We start from the raw sequence: 14697 nt of genomic DNA, 5'->3' as shown, positions 1-14697 counted from the left end.
TTACAAATATGTACAATTACAACTGATTCTCCATATTTATTTTAATGTGTGTTTTTTAAGTTTGAGAGCTACCGGATAAACACTCCTTACAAAGATTGTTTGCTGCTGTGTTTGAGAGATGACATATTTTTCTTCTCAAATTATGACATATGGTCAAAACTGAAAACTAAAATAACTTCTGTCTTCTCCCCAAGGAATTCGCAAACTCACCTCCAGAAGACAAAGAGGAGTCCATAGAATTACACCCAAGTAAGTCTAGAGAAAAAAAAAATTAAAAAAGCAAAAAGGGATAATTTAGTGAAAGGTGGACTGTTTATATTACCACATGAGGGGATAGGAGATGTTTTGGGACAATACCAGGGAAAGCTTTTTGCTGCCAAATCTCTTCATGCTTCGCATTTTTCAAAACAATTACATACTGTCTTTGAATAATCCACATTATGGTTCTCTGGATTTCTAATTACATAGTAGAAACCGTGATGATAAAGACCGGATGTTTCATAATGCAGCCGTTGATGGTTTTGCCGATATAATCTTGGAAGTTACAAATACGTTGTTTCCTCAGTATGGAGGAAAATTGCCAAGTTTAAGTGAGAATAATAAAGTGGGAAATGATAAGCATAGGTGTTTCCTCAGAGGCAGAATGATCTTCTTAGTAATGTATTTAAAGATGCATTGCATTAATTTAAATACTTGCAGTGTTCATAATATGTTTGCATGCGTAACATTGAATCATAGTGCTTGATGGTTATCTCTAAATGCCTCACAAGCATTTCTGAGTTCTTAGAGTTGGATGGTTTGATTCTGTTTTCTATCTCTTACCAATAGTTATCCTGTTTCTAATTCATTATGCACCAGTATTAGAGGCACATGTTCTTATCTGATAAAACAGGAATCCAGTTATAGCCATAGAAACTTCGAAATGTGTGGTGTTGGTTTTGCAGTGCAAATACTTCTCTGTTCTCTAGGCAAGCACAGTGAAAGCAATGCTGAGTTAGGGCAACTCTACTGGCCCAACACTTCAACCCTGACTACCCGTCTGCGTCGCCTCATTACTGCCTATCAGCGCAGCTATAAAAGGCAACAAATGAGGCAAGAGGCACTAATGAAGACTGACCGCAGGAGACGTCGGCCTCGAGAAGAAGTGAGGGCACTGGAGGCAGAAAGGGAAGCCATAATAACTGAGAAACGACAAAAGTGAGTTTCCTGGTGATAATCTTTCTTTAAATCTTATTTGAGCTTGTGTGTCACCCATACAGCTCCTTTGTTTTGAAAGAATAATCCAAGGGGGTTTTGGGGCTTCTAAAAGTGTTCGGAATCTTATCTATCCAGTGGCCTCACTTCTCTTGCTTCTTCCTTCACTAGATGGACAAGAAGAGAAGAAGCCGATTTTTATCGTGTGGTGTCTACTTTTGGAGTTATTTTTGATCCTGTAAAACATCAGTTTGAGTGGAATCAATTCAGAGCATTTGCCAGACTTGACAAAAAGTCCGATGAAAGCTTGGAAAAGTATTTTAATGGCTTTGTGAATATGTGTAGACGAGTGTGCCGAATGCCAGTCAAACCAGATGATGGTAAGTTTAAACTGACTCTGGCAATCAACATGAATATTGTGAGACCATGGGACTGTTGAAACTTCATGCCCAGGTGTAATGATTTTGAAATGGGTGTGCATTCAATCCATGTTAAACAGCACAACTTGGTGTCCTTGCAGAACCTCCTGATCTTTCCACACTGATTGAGCCGATCACAGAGGAGCGTGCTTCTAGAACTTTATATCGCATCGAGCTGCTGCGCAAGATCCGCGAACAGGTTCTCCATCACCCGCAGCTGGGGGAGAGGCTAAAGCTTTGCCAGCCAAGTCTGGACCTGCCAGAGTGGTGGGAGTGTGGTAAACATGATAAAGACTTACTGATTGGTGCTGCTAAACATGGAGTCAGTAGGACAGATTATCACATTCTGAATGATCCTGAACTCTCTTTTCTTGAGGCTCACAAAAACTTTGCTCAAAACAGAGGGACGGTTAATGCAAATACTGTCTCTTCTGTAAACCCTCTGGGCGCTGGCTGCAGTCAAACACCCCCAATTGTTCCATCCACACCAGTACAAGAAGAAAAGACTACAGAACCAACAGAGTCTAAAGTTGAAGGGTCTGAAAATCCAGCAGCCAAAGAAAAGTCTGAAATCAAAGAGGAGACAGATACTACAGATAAGGACACTAAACCAGACTGTGATGCTGAGGCTGAGCCTGGCTCTGTTAAATGTGAATTGAAAGACATAGAAATGAATACAGATGTAGATCCGAAATCTATTTCTGAGAAAGGTTCAGAAGAAGATGAAGAGGAGAAACTGGAAGATGATGATAAATCAGAAGAATCCTCCCAACCTGAAGGTAATCAGATCAGTTCTGTGTGCTTAGCACAAGCCCCACAGCTGTTGTAGCTCCTGCCAGCTGGTAAGTGGCGCACAGGGTGCCATTATGGAGTATGGGATGGGCTACATGTAGCAGTTCTTGTGCCCTTCCACATATCAGGTGGCTAAATAAGCTTTCATAAGAACCATCCAGCATCAGCAGGGTATTCCCCCACAAGGGATGATTTCCGGGAAAGCTCATTGAGTCAATAAGCATGGTCTGTGTGCCAAATGTGGAAGGCTGGGGCTCTGCTGTAGTAATTACTGAACAAAAGCCCGAGTTAGAAATGTTGTGTCAAGCCTGGTTGCCTTAGCTTATCTAGCTGGGTAGACACTGGATGTTAATGCCTGGTCATGATTGTTGTTCAGCAGGAGCAGTTTCTCAGGGTAAGAATTTTGATGAAGAAAGCAATGCCTCTATGAGTACCGCAAGGGATGAAACACGCGATGGATTCTACATCGAAGACGGGGATCCCTCTGTGGTTCAGCTGCTTCATGAGAGAACATTTGCCTTCTCATTCTGGCCTAAGGTTGGTTAGGGATGGAAAGACGTGTCTCTTTTAATTTCAGTAAAATATGGGAAATGTGCTTGAAAAGTAACAGTGAGCTTTGTGTGGTACTGTACTTCTGGCAGGCAAGAGACCTTTTTCTGTGAATGATTTGTGGGATGGCACTATTTTCTTTAAGCTCATACAAACTAGCAGTGGAAATGAAAGAAATTGCTTTTTTTTTTTTTTTTTTTTTTTGTAAAATAGTGTCATTTAGTAAAACAATGGACTGCTGGCAGACATGAACTCTTCATTGGGTACATAACTTTTTGTCAGCAGAGTCCCACCTCTTGCACCACTGTACAGTTTTGAATTAGGCATTTTTCCTGCAGAGCAATCTGCAGAGACTTTAAAAGATCACCTTTTTATTTTGGGGTGAGGAGATTGTAGGGAAAAGTTTTGGTGACCTACATGATCTAAGCCATTATGTAATATTGACAGATGTAATTGTATTAAGGTATCCTGCAAACATAAGCAGCAGTTTTAGGTAGAATAAAGCTGTATCTTATTTTGGTAACAGTGCAGAAAATTATCTAATATAAAACACTATTAAAAATACAAAACTATAACCTTGTAATAAAGCCAAACTTAATTTAGTACTCTCCTTTGCAGTAAGGGGAGAGAGAAAAATAAAGTAGTAATAGTCTTAAGCTTACTAATCACCATAACAGAGCCATCTGGTTGGGGCAGGGAGGGGGGAAGGGGGTAGCAGGGCAAGAGGACCTTGCTCTTAATAGGCTTATTTCTGGGGAAAGCAAGCAGTCTGTTGCAGCTGCTGAGATTTGCTAGTGGCTTTTGCACTGTTTTGCTTTTCAGGAAGCTAACTGATGCTCACATTCCCTAACCAGCAGTATTTCTTAGAGTCCCAAAGTTTCTACTACTTCAGATAGGCTAGTCTGGAATGTGCTTAAATACCGAAATGGAAAAAAAATCAAATAATGCTCATCTTCTCTGCTTTCAGCAAGTATTTTGGAAACAGGGGCTAAAATCTTATTCCACTCATAGTGTGAAAGTAGAACAGAAAATCCTTCATCTGTATAGGTTCAGCATAAGTAGACTAATAAACATAATTAGAGATTTTTAGTGTACACGCTTCAGTGAAATTTGAAGTGATAATGGGCGTGGAATGAAAATTGACATTCATTAGATGTCCCTAGGTTGGTGCCCGTTTCATAATGTTGAACTTTATTAATAGTGACGCTAATGAGGATCCACTTCCTAGGACAGAATTGCAGATCCAGCCTCTTGGATCTTGAGAACTGCAGCTTTATGATACTGATTGCAGATGTGTTTATTTTCCCTTCCTAACTGTTGATGTTTCTAACTACTGAAGTTTTGTAAAACAACAGTGAGTTTCTATTAAATGTTTCAATTAGTGCATTGTCATACAGAAAACTTTGTCTTTTCTCCTTCCCCTCACAATATAAATGCAGCTTTTAAAACCTGTTATTCTACAAAATTGTGTTAGCATCTTGCAAGGTGATCAGTTTATTCCTAGCATGCGAGAATAGTTGTTTCTGAATGTCTTCCTTAAGCTATGGAAACTGGACTGTGTCATAAGGCTCATTTGAGTTTAAAAGGTGACGTTTACACTGAGGGTTCATTACGTACTTTTCCTTTATGCAGGACCGAGTAATGATCAACCGATTAGACAACATCTGTGAGGCAGTGCTGAAAGGGAAGTGGCCAGTAAATAGGCGCCAGATGTTTGATTTCCAGGGGCTCATACCTGGGTACACTCCAACAGCTGTGGACAGCCCTCTACAGAAAAGGAGCTTTGCAGAGCTCTCCATGGTTGGTCAAGCCAGCGTCAGTGGCAGCGAAGATCTCACTGCTTCTCCTCAGTTATCAAAGGCAAGGCTACAGCATTCTCTTTTTTACATAAAACATTTTATCTTGCATGAGCTTCTCTTGCATAATAGAAAATAAACCCTAGTGAATAAAATAGGAAAAACATGAAAGTGTTTCTTTGAATAAAATGAGGGCTTTGTTTTCAGAGTTATATGTTTGGAGTTTTGTTTTTAACTCAGCATAGCAAACAGAGCTTTGCTAATGTTTGGAAATGCTTGGTTTTTTATTAGGAAGATGCACTCAATTTATCAGTTCCACGTCAGAGGAGGAGGAGACGAAGAAAGATTGAAATTGAGGCTGAGAGAGCTGCCAAGAGGAGAAATCTTATGGAAATGGTTGCCCAGTTACGTGAGTCTCAGGTGGTCTCAGAAAATGGACAAGAAAAGGTTGTAGATTTATCAAAGGCCTCACGAGAGGCAACAAGTTCTACCTCAAATTTTTCATCTGTTACTTCAAAGTTTATCTTGCCTAATGTCTCCACACCTGTGTCTGATGCCTTTAAAACTCAAATGGAGCTGCTGCAAGCAGGTCTTTCACGCACACCCACAAGGCATCTACTAAATGGCTCTTTAATAGATGGAGAACCACCCATGAAGAGGAGGAGAGGAAGGAGGAAAAATGTAGAAGGGCTTGATCTGTTATTTATGAGCAACAAACGGACATCATTGACTGTAGTAAGACCACAACCTTTTTCCTTTTGTCTCATATTTGTTCTTCTGTCTGTGGTACTTCCTGAATGTGTTTCAAGTCTTATTATACTCTCTTTAATAGAAACATACAGTTTTTGCCCAACCAGGTTTTTTTTCTTTGTTTAGAGCTGTTAATTCTTTTTGAACCAAACAAAATGTGCACATCAAGATTTTACTCTGAGTTTTAGGTAGCTTGTACTTTCAAAATTACTTGGGTTTTGTTTTTTTTTTTGGGGTTTTTTTTTTGGTTTTACAAAATATATTTCTAACAATATACATTTTGAGGCTTAAGTATGTCTGTCTTGATGTGTTGAAAAGGTGAAAAGGGAGGGTCTTGAGGAATCTTGGAGAACATGTACTGGAAATGCAAAAAAACTGCTTTGCCTTTAGCACTATGTTCTTTATTGTTCAAGGATGTAAAATTTTCAAAATTCCCTGATGCAATGATACTGCTTTATGTAGTATGAGTATTTAACCCCATTAACTCTTGTGTATGCAAAATCTTGAACATTTCACTTCAGTCAGTTCCTGAAATTATTTCTCCAGGTGTTTCTGTAAAGGGAAGACTAATACAGATTTGATTGTTTTCAGGAGGATGCAGAAGTGACCAAAGCTTTTGAAGAAGATATGGAAGCCCTACCAGCAAGGAACATTCCATCTCCTGGTCAATTAGACCCAGACACTCGCATCCCTGTAATCAATCTAGAGGATGGGACCAGGCTGGTGGGAGAGGATGCCCCGAAAAACAAGGATCTAGTTGAATGGCTTAAGTTGCATCCTACTTACACTGTAGATATGCCAAGTTATGTACCAGTAAGTATGTGATTCTAAAAGGGTTGTTCTATTAAATAAATGCAAAAGTTAGTTTTATGGACGTCAGACTGAATTCCCTCACACTGGGCACAGTCATTTGATTTTGTAGCTTGCATTTCAACAGAAGTTTTCTCTTTATCCACCATTCTTGTTTTATCCACACCCAAGTGACACTGGGGTGTTTGATTTGCTTTTCCTTTCTTAACATTGTATGTAACAGCATGTTAGAACCACATTTGTCAAGGTCTGCAGAATTTCTTCATCCAATGCAAAAAAAATTTCTTTTCCTGTAATCTGAGAGTAAAGTAATGGATCCCTTCTTAAAATTGTTATGAGAAGGGGTACCGTGATTGGTGATTTTTGTCAAGAAATTAAATGAAAAGCAATAAATTTCTCTTCTTTCTAGAAGAGTGCAGATGTGCTGTTTTCCCCATTTCAGAAGCCGAAACAAAAACGACACAGATGTCGAAACCCTAATAAACTGGATATAAACACCTTGACAGGAGAAGAAAGGGTACCTGTTGTAAATAAACGAAATGGAAAGAAGGTAAAAACTAAGTTACTTCAGTCAAGGTCTTTAATAATGTCTTTGCATGTGGAAAGCAGGTTTTCTACTCCAAGCTTTCTCTTTAAAAGTTTAATAATTTGGTACCAGCAGTTTTTCTTACCGGACTGTGCCACCTGGTTCCTTTAATTCTTTGCTCTTCTGTTGCATTGATATTAATCACTTGCATGAAGAACTCCATTTTTTGAACCTATATAGCACATTTTGTTCTTAGATACAAAATTTATTACCTGACCTGCCTAAGCTGCAGCACTTTACTGTTTTTTTAAAACATGATTTTGTCAATTGAGGTATCACTAGCTGGTTTCCAAGTATTTTCTCACAGTAAACTGAAAGTCTTTGCTGCTGTCCTTCAGAGATAAAATAGAAAGAAAGATAGAAAATGCCCATATAAGTAGTTGTTTGGTTTTGTTGGTGGATTTTTGTTAAAGTCATAATCTTGTCTTTTGCATTAGATGGGTGGAGCTATGGCCCCTCCAATGAAGGACTTGCCAAGATGGCTGGAAGAAAATCCTGAGTTTGCTGTTGCTCCAGATTGGACTGACATTGTTAAACAGTCTGTAAGTGAAACTTTCTTCCATGCATCGCTGCAGGTTATAGTACAGAAAAGTTGAAGGCTGTGTAAATTGATTAAGTCTTTATCTCATAGCTGGTTTTTAGAAAATCATGGTGTCTGTGTAGGAGTTACCCAACTCGATAGGAGTGGTCATAGAAGGCTGCTGCAGAATGGGATTGAAATACACTCAAAAAATCAGCTACAGTTAAGGCAGCCTTCAGCATTTGTTTTGCATTTTTTTTCTTAGAAGTAACAATCCTTAAAAAGCACAGGTATTTGTACCTTAGGAACTACTAAGAAAATATTTGTCATATTCATAACAGAAATAACTTCATTGTCTCAGTAACAGGCAGGATCAACGGAATAGGTTTTCTCTCTTTTATTTTATAACACTTGTTTGAAAAGAAAGGATAAAATTCTTCAAGTACTCAATTTAATAGAATCTTGCTATTCTGAAATTCAGTACAAATTATGAAGATACAAACTTGTAACTGCAACATATCAGGGTGGGGTTTTTAAATGAAGTTACAGAGTTTTCAGCATGTATTATTTTGCTGTTGTATTTAAATATAATAAAATCTGTGATCTTGATTCTTTAAGCTTTCTTTACTTGTTCTACTGCCCTTCACTGTAGTACTAAGCTACTCACCATTTGCCAGGGTGAAAAAACAAATCACTTTTGGAGTATGCTGAAATGCCTTCTGTTTCTTCTATCATTATCAGTTAACTGCTAAAAGCTAAAAAAGCCAGTTGAGGATAAATCTTGTTTTTTCACCTTCTCTATTTAGGGTTTTGTTCCAGAGTCCATGTTTGACCGTCTTCTCACTGGACCTGTTGTGAGGGAGGAAGGAGCAAGCAGAAGAGGAAGAAGGCCAAAAAGTGAAATTGCCAAAGCAGCTGCAGCAGCTGCTGCTGTAGCATCAACTTCGGGAATCAACCCACTACTAATGAACAGTCTGTTTGCTGGAATGGACCTCACAAGCCTCCAGAACCTACAGAACCTGCAGTCTCTCCAGCTCGCAGGCCTCATGGGCTTTCCACCAGGGCTAGCAACAGCTGCTGCTGCTGGGGGGGACGCTAAAAATCCGGCTGCCATGTTGCCTCTGATGTTGCCAGGGATGGCAGGACTGCCCAACATGTTTGGACTAAGCGGATTGTTGAATAACCCGATCACGGCTACTACTGGAAATGCCACTACTGCTTCCGGTCAAGGAGAGACTGAGGATGGCGCTTCAAAAGCTGAAGAGAAGAAAAATGAGAATGAAGAGGAGAACAAAGACTCTGAGAAAAGCACAGACACTGTTTCTGCTACTGACTCTGCGAATGGATCTGTCAGTGCTGCTACTGCGGCGACTACCGCCACTGCCACCACTACCACCACCACCAACACTGGATTGCCCACAAACCCTCTGGCCTTCAATCCTTTCCTGCTGTCTACCATGGCTCCTGGCCTCTTCTATCCATCTATGTTTCTACCTCCAGGACTGGGAGGATTGACTCTGCCCGGTTTCCCAGCACTAGCAGGACTTCAGAATGCAGTGGGCTCCAATGAAGAGAAGGCTACTGACAAAACTGAAGGAGCTGCCTTTAAAGATGAAGAAAATCTCGAAGGCAGTGATGCAGAGGAGAGCCTTGATAAAACTGCAGATTCCTCCGTTTTAGAAGATGAAATAGCACAGGGTGAAGAATTAGACTCACTTGATGGGGGGGAAGAAATAGAAAACAATGAAAACGATGAATAACCAGTACCAGTTACAGTTAAAGTGTTTTAAACTTTTGACAAGTGGTAGTCCTACTGTTTACACTCACAGTTAATGTCCATACTTAGTTTTTATAAGCTGTTCTGTAACATAGTGTAGCAAAAAAAAAAAAAAGTTCAAGTCATGTTATACAGATGTGTCAAAAGGTATCTTGGTCATTAAGTATTGTGCAGTGCATTATTTATTATCCCTAGGAGAGATGAAATTTGAGAGGTGATCATGTCTTTTTAAGGAAATTGACATAATGCTCTGCTTTTTTTTTTCTTTTGGTACCATTGGTATTATGAATTAAGCAGCAATTTGTAATCAAGTGGCACTAATAGAAGGAAGTGCTGCTTAAAGGAAGGATGAAGTTATATATTTAATTTTTTTTCTTTTTTCTTTTTTTTTTTCCTTTTTTTTTTTTTTTTAATTTTGCTGTGAAGGTCAAGATGAAATTTACCATACATATCGTACTTGTGCTTCATTTTGACTGTATGGGAGTTCACCCGCTCACATGCGCGCACACACCCACACACACACTCTCTCTCTGACAATCTTCATGATAGTGTGAATGTCTCTGTCTTGAGACGCAGCAATAATAAGGCAGCTGTTGAATGTGAAGAGTACCTTTTGGAAATTAACTCGCGGAGAAGGTTCTTACAGGATAAAGCTACAGTTTAATCGTCTCGTGATCTTGTAATGCACTGGTATAAACAAAAAAGAAAAAAATCAGGTACCTTTTTTAAATTAAAGGACTTTGTTACTTTAGCCACAAAGCTAAACAGCATTACCTCAACTCTAAACTAGCCTTGAAGTTTACAGACATGACTTTGTAAATGTATTGTTTTTCTTTGTTGTGATGTCTTTTTATTTTTTTTTTTCTTTGGAAACTGCTATCATGTAAGATAAGATGTAAATTGCTGCCAACTGTAGTAATGATGCTTTTAATAAAAGTGACCCATGATATGCAGAGATGTAATTATAGAATGTAGTGTTTAGGGACAACCAAACTGGTGTTCACTTTTTGTATTTGTATTTGTGGCTTTTTTATAGCATTTTCCTGCTATATTCTTTATAGATTAGTGGCTGTAAATGCTGAACTGATCGTCTTCAGGGGACTAGGCAGGAAGAGAAACCTTGAATTGCCTTCATATTTTCCACTCTGAGTAACTCTACAGAAAGGCACGCTAAAATCCCTACTTTACTCCTTCAAAGGGGCATGAGAGACTGAGAATACTTTAAATGTGTTCAGCATGTGATAATGTGGTACACTAAAGAACAAAAGGGCAAAAGAAAAATGAGGCTTTAATAGGCACAATATCTAGGTCATTTATCCTTGGTTAATGGGTAGAAAAACACAATGCTGTAGTGACAGCAAGGGATACAAAGGCTCTGTGGTATCCTGTAGACCAGAGCTTGTGATGCCAGAAACCACTGTGTCAAACAACCTACATGAAACTAAAACTGACCCACTTTTTATAAAAACCAGTGTCTCTTCTGGAGAGCTACCGATTTGTACCCTTTTGTGACCTTTTGATATTCGAGATAATGTACCATTTGAGAACTTCTGTTTTCATGGTGTTGTCACCTTGACACACACATACACAACAAGCTCCAGAGTGAGGATAAAAGGTTAGATTTTCAGTGAGTACATGAAAAATTAGCTATTTCAGTAGCCAGCTGTGGGTGGACCCCTGTCTTTAGGACTAATATTATCTGTGCTTTTGGAATGCTGGAGAGCCGCAAACCCTCACTCTCATGTACACTGTGAATTTACACGAGAGCTCAAACGGGCAAGTACTGCAAGGCTGAAATTTGGTCCCGAGGGGGATATATAAAAAGGGGTGAACTTGGCTTGAAAAGGATATTTCATGGGCGACGAAAGTAGATGAGAAATGAAGGCTTAGGAAGTGATTTTTGTGTGAATGAATCACAGGCACACACTGTTGAAATGAATAGATGTCAGGATGTCTTGTACTGCCACTTAAATAGATCATAGGGAGTTAATGAAGGTCAGGAAGGATTCCCCCTGCATGGACATCACTGAATGGTTGATGAGGTGTGTTATTCCTGCCTCTTTCTAAAACATCACATGTAGACCACAGCAAAAAGTGAGAGGCTGAAAGCAAAGGCACATTGACTTGGGCAGGCGTGTTACATACTCTCTTGAATTCATTTGAGCTGTTTTTTAAGTTGTTATTAAATGCCTTGTCTTATTTTTGTTTTCTACCTATAAAATTCCCACTGTAAGAGCTTGTAGGTGCTTCCCATTGTGTGTATTCCACATGTGGTACCAAATAGTAGGGGGTTTTTTTTCAGTTCAATTTTTTAATTTCCAGAAGACATTAACGGAGACTAATGATATCCCTTGGGAGAACCCTTTTTAATTGGCAAGACTAGAAATTATATTGTTAAATGCCGTACTTAATCCCTTTCTCCTCTGTCAAAATAGGGAAGTTCTGGTAACTTCTATTTTTTGCCTATAGGTTTTTGACGTGGAAACATCAAACTCGTGATGTAGGGTGCCCAAGTGACAAATGAGTGACTCTTATCTCTAGTACAAGCATCTTCCATGATGGCATGACTCATCTGCCTTTCCTACTCAAAGAAAAAGAAAAAAAAAAAAAAAAGTAAAATTGGAGAACTGTTGGAACAGAGCAAATGCCATGGGAGTGGGAGAGCCTACATGCTCTGTGCTTCCCAAACAGCCTTGCTTCCTAGAAGCCAAACAGACCCTTCGCTTGTTGGAAAGGTGGTGACATTTGATTTTTGGAAGAGATATGGGCCCCAGTATGAAAAATGAAGTGGGGGGATTGCCATCTAATGTCCGAGAAATGTATTACATGAAAATATGAAGGTTTTTCTTTGATTTGACAGAGTTTTTACATGTTAATTATTGCAAAGATTCTTACGGAGTTTTAAAAGTGTGTCTAAATGAATAAAAGCTTACGTGAGTAAGATGCATAGATCAGAAACTATTCTGCACTTGATTCGCATTTGGAGCACCCTTTCTGTCTCTCATGATGAGGAGCCTTTCGTTTGCCACCAACCATTTTTTGCTGGATCTCCTAATGGCTGTGGAAATGTTAATGGGGTTATCAAGGAATATAAATTACTTTCTGTGTTGCTTTCAAAAAGAAAGTACCTGTGTCAAAGTACAGCAGCGGTTTGCATGCCTACACAGCCTATTCTGTGTGCGTGGTGTACAACCCTGCCAAGGGAAAGGACCAAACAGCAACAAATCTGCTCAGGCTACTACAGATGTGATTTTTAATAAGGGAACTATAAAGGAGAACTAGTTCAAGTGTGAGTCTTGAAAACTGTTGCTGATGAAATAGTGGACAAATTCCTGAACTAGTCCCAGGTTTTTTCAGCCAGCTTCAGTCTCTTGTATTGATGTCAAATATCAAAGTGTATTGCTTATTGGAATTGCACACTTCTCTTGAGGACCTTTGCCACTGAGCACTTCCTCATTTGAGAAGGGCTTAAGATGGAGGGGAGGGAGGGGTATGCAATTGTATTTTCTGTATTAAGCTTCCCATTGACTTTTGTGAACAAAACTGCTTGGGACATTTAAGACTTCTGTTGCTTCTACACCTCACGTTTCCGCTACCTCTGAATCCTTAACATCAGGGCTGGGGTCAGGAAGTGTCAGGATACGTGAGTGTCCTCAGACCCGCTGCCTCCACACTGTTTTCTGGGCACCTGAAAGGTGCCAGCCCATGAATGTTTCTGACTCCTCAGCGGGAAAGAGTGCTGGCTACAGCTTTTGCTTCTGTGCTGTGCATATAACCTCTTGTACCCTTTTGGCTTCAAGTGATGCCTTGCAGAGACCTGGAGATGGCTTCTTACATAGACAGGTGATGTTTTAGGCATCTAGTCTAATTAGTAGCTTGAGCCAGCTGTTCTGAGGAGAATGTGTGAAGGAAATTCAGTTGTATGACTGACAGTTGTTATGATCAAGGTTTGATGGGACTTATGAAGACCTCTCTTGGAATGCAGGGTAAATGTCCCAGCTCAGTCTGCATGCAGTTTTAGATAATAGATTTGGTGCAAAAGAGCAAACACTTACTAGTATAAGGAACTATAGTGTAAAATACATATTTTCTAGAAGGAGATAAATCCATGTCACTGGATGTTTTTATTTTTCCAGGTCCTATGGATTGCTAACAGCACTGGTAAAACCACCAGAACTTAATCATTTGAGCTATTTCTGTTGCAGTAGCTTAGTGCAGGTAGTTTCCAATCTGTTACTTGTCCTCCCTCAGTCTTTGCTTAAGAAATTTAGACATTGGTGATAGCTGGAAGTCAGAAACTTCATTAAGTCCTGTAATTGTAGTTACATTAGAAACAAAACCCCCATCCCTCCATTTAGAAAGTTTGCTTGGAGTATGCTGATGCAAATACTGTTAACTGGGGTCTCGCCACAGAAAGTGTTTTCTTCTTTTAGTTCTAGCTTTTTATACATGTTCCTTGTTAACCTAAGGGGCAATATAGAGACGCTAACCATGGATTCATCAATCTTCTGGGCTGTTGCAGCTGTTGCACCCACCCATGAACTGAATGGCAGGCAAACTGTAAGCTTTAAAGTGTCTGGCGATGGTGCACGGCTCCATGGGGAAAGAGCGGCCAACTCTGATACCACAGCTTTACAGCTCTCCTCTTCCTGGATGATCCATTGGCCTTCCAGTTCTCGGGAACTGCCAGGAACCTGTGGGCTTTGCAGGCAAAGGAGTTGGGAGCAGCAGTGCCATGGTCTCCTCCTCCCACAGGGTTTCTGCTATTGTTGGGCCTGGGGAAGGATTTGCATATCTGTGAGTGCAGAGCTGATGTTCCCTCCCTCCGCTCAGAGGCCCTGCAAGGAAACTCCATGATCCTTCCCCTTTTTTTTTCCCATCTTCCCCCCTCCCTCCACCCTTCTAAGGGCTAGTAGAAAATAAGAGACGGCCATTGTATCTCACTGCAGCAGCATTGTTCTGCACCAGACAAAGATAGCATATTTTTCTGAACCATAGTTTCTGCTCTTTCAGCCATGGCTGGCTACTGATGAGCAGCTGTGCAGACTCTGAATTGCCTAAGGCATTTCCTAAAACCATTAAAAAATATTAATTTTCCCCAAACATGTGCCAAACCCCTCCCAAAAATATGTGGCAGGAGGAGGACAGCAAAGTCTTTGCTCTTTGTCCAGAATATATTTTCCTAAAATGAAACTTTCAAGGCTTGCCTGCTTTCAGAGAAAGCGTAGACGTTCTCTCAAACATATCAGTTGATTCTGGGAAGAGTTACTTGAGTCCTGTTTAGAAGAATATTTTAAAAGAAAAAAAATTAATATTAAGGATTTTTTGTGAAGGAAAGAGCTGAAACTGAAGGGTTTAAACTAAGCTATGTAATTTTGTTTTATGAGCCAGACAGGTGCTGGTAATAAATAGCTGAAGAAAATGTTAAAAATCAGTCCTGTTCCTCATCTGCCATGTATGTGACATTTCTGAAATATCATTTTGGGCTGTCACTGTAAGGACAT

General features: G+C 39.8%; 1 protein-coding gene across 8 annotated transcripts in view; it reads left to right on the top strand.

The window, feature by feature from the left end:
• CHD7 (chromodomain helicase DNA binding protein 7) overlaps window positions 1-12083 on the top strand; it is a 133306-nt gene extending 121223 nt beyond the window's left edge. For 5 of the 8 annotated variants that reach the window (XM_084222133.1, XM_084222132.1, XM_084222135.1 and 2 more), the window contains 11 exons: window positions 195-249; window positions 969-1197; window positions 1366-1574; window positions 1715-2392; window positions 2782-2942; window positions 4587-4814; window positions 5042-5485; window positions 6092-6313; window positions 6720-6860; window positions 7334-7438; window positions 8223-12083. In XM_084222133.1, the coding sequence (XP_084078259.1) occupies window positions 195-249; window positions 969-1197; window positions 1366-1574; window positions 1715-2392; window positions 2782-2942; window positions 4587-4814; window positions 5042-5485; window positions 6092-6313; window positions 6720-6860; window positions 7334-7438; window positions 8223-9176 (3426 nt within the window). In that variant the 3' untranslated portion in view covers window positions 9177-12083. The remainder of the gene's footprint in view (window positions 1-194; window positions 250-968; window positions 1198-1365; window positions 1575-1714; window positions 2393-2781; window positions 2943-4586; window positions 4815-5041; window positions 5486-6091; window positions 6314-6719; window positions 6861-7333; window positions 7439-8222) is intronic. The other 3 variants (XM_084222136.1, XM_084222138.1, XM_084222137.1) reach the window with 3 other exon arrangements.
• The last annotated feature ends 2614 nt before the right edge of the window (window positions 12084-14697 follow it).

This window comes from Fringilla coelebs (assembly GCF_963513975.1).
Source record: "Fringilla coelebs genome assembly, chromosome: 1".
Taxonomy (NCBI): Eukaryota; Metazoa; Chordata; class Aves; order Passeriformes; family Fringillidae; genus Fringilla; species Fringilla coelebs.
This window is presented reverse-complemented; position numbering and strand designations above follow the sequence as displayed.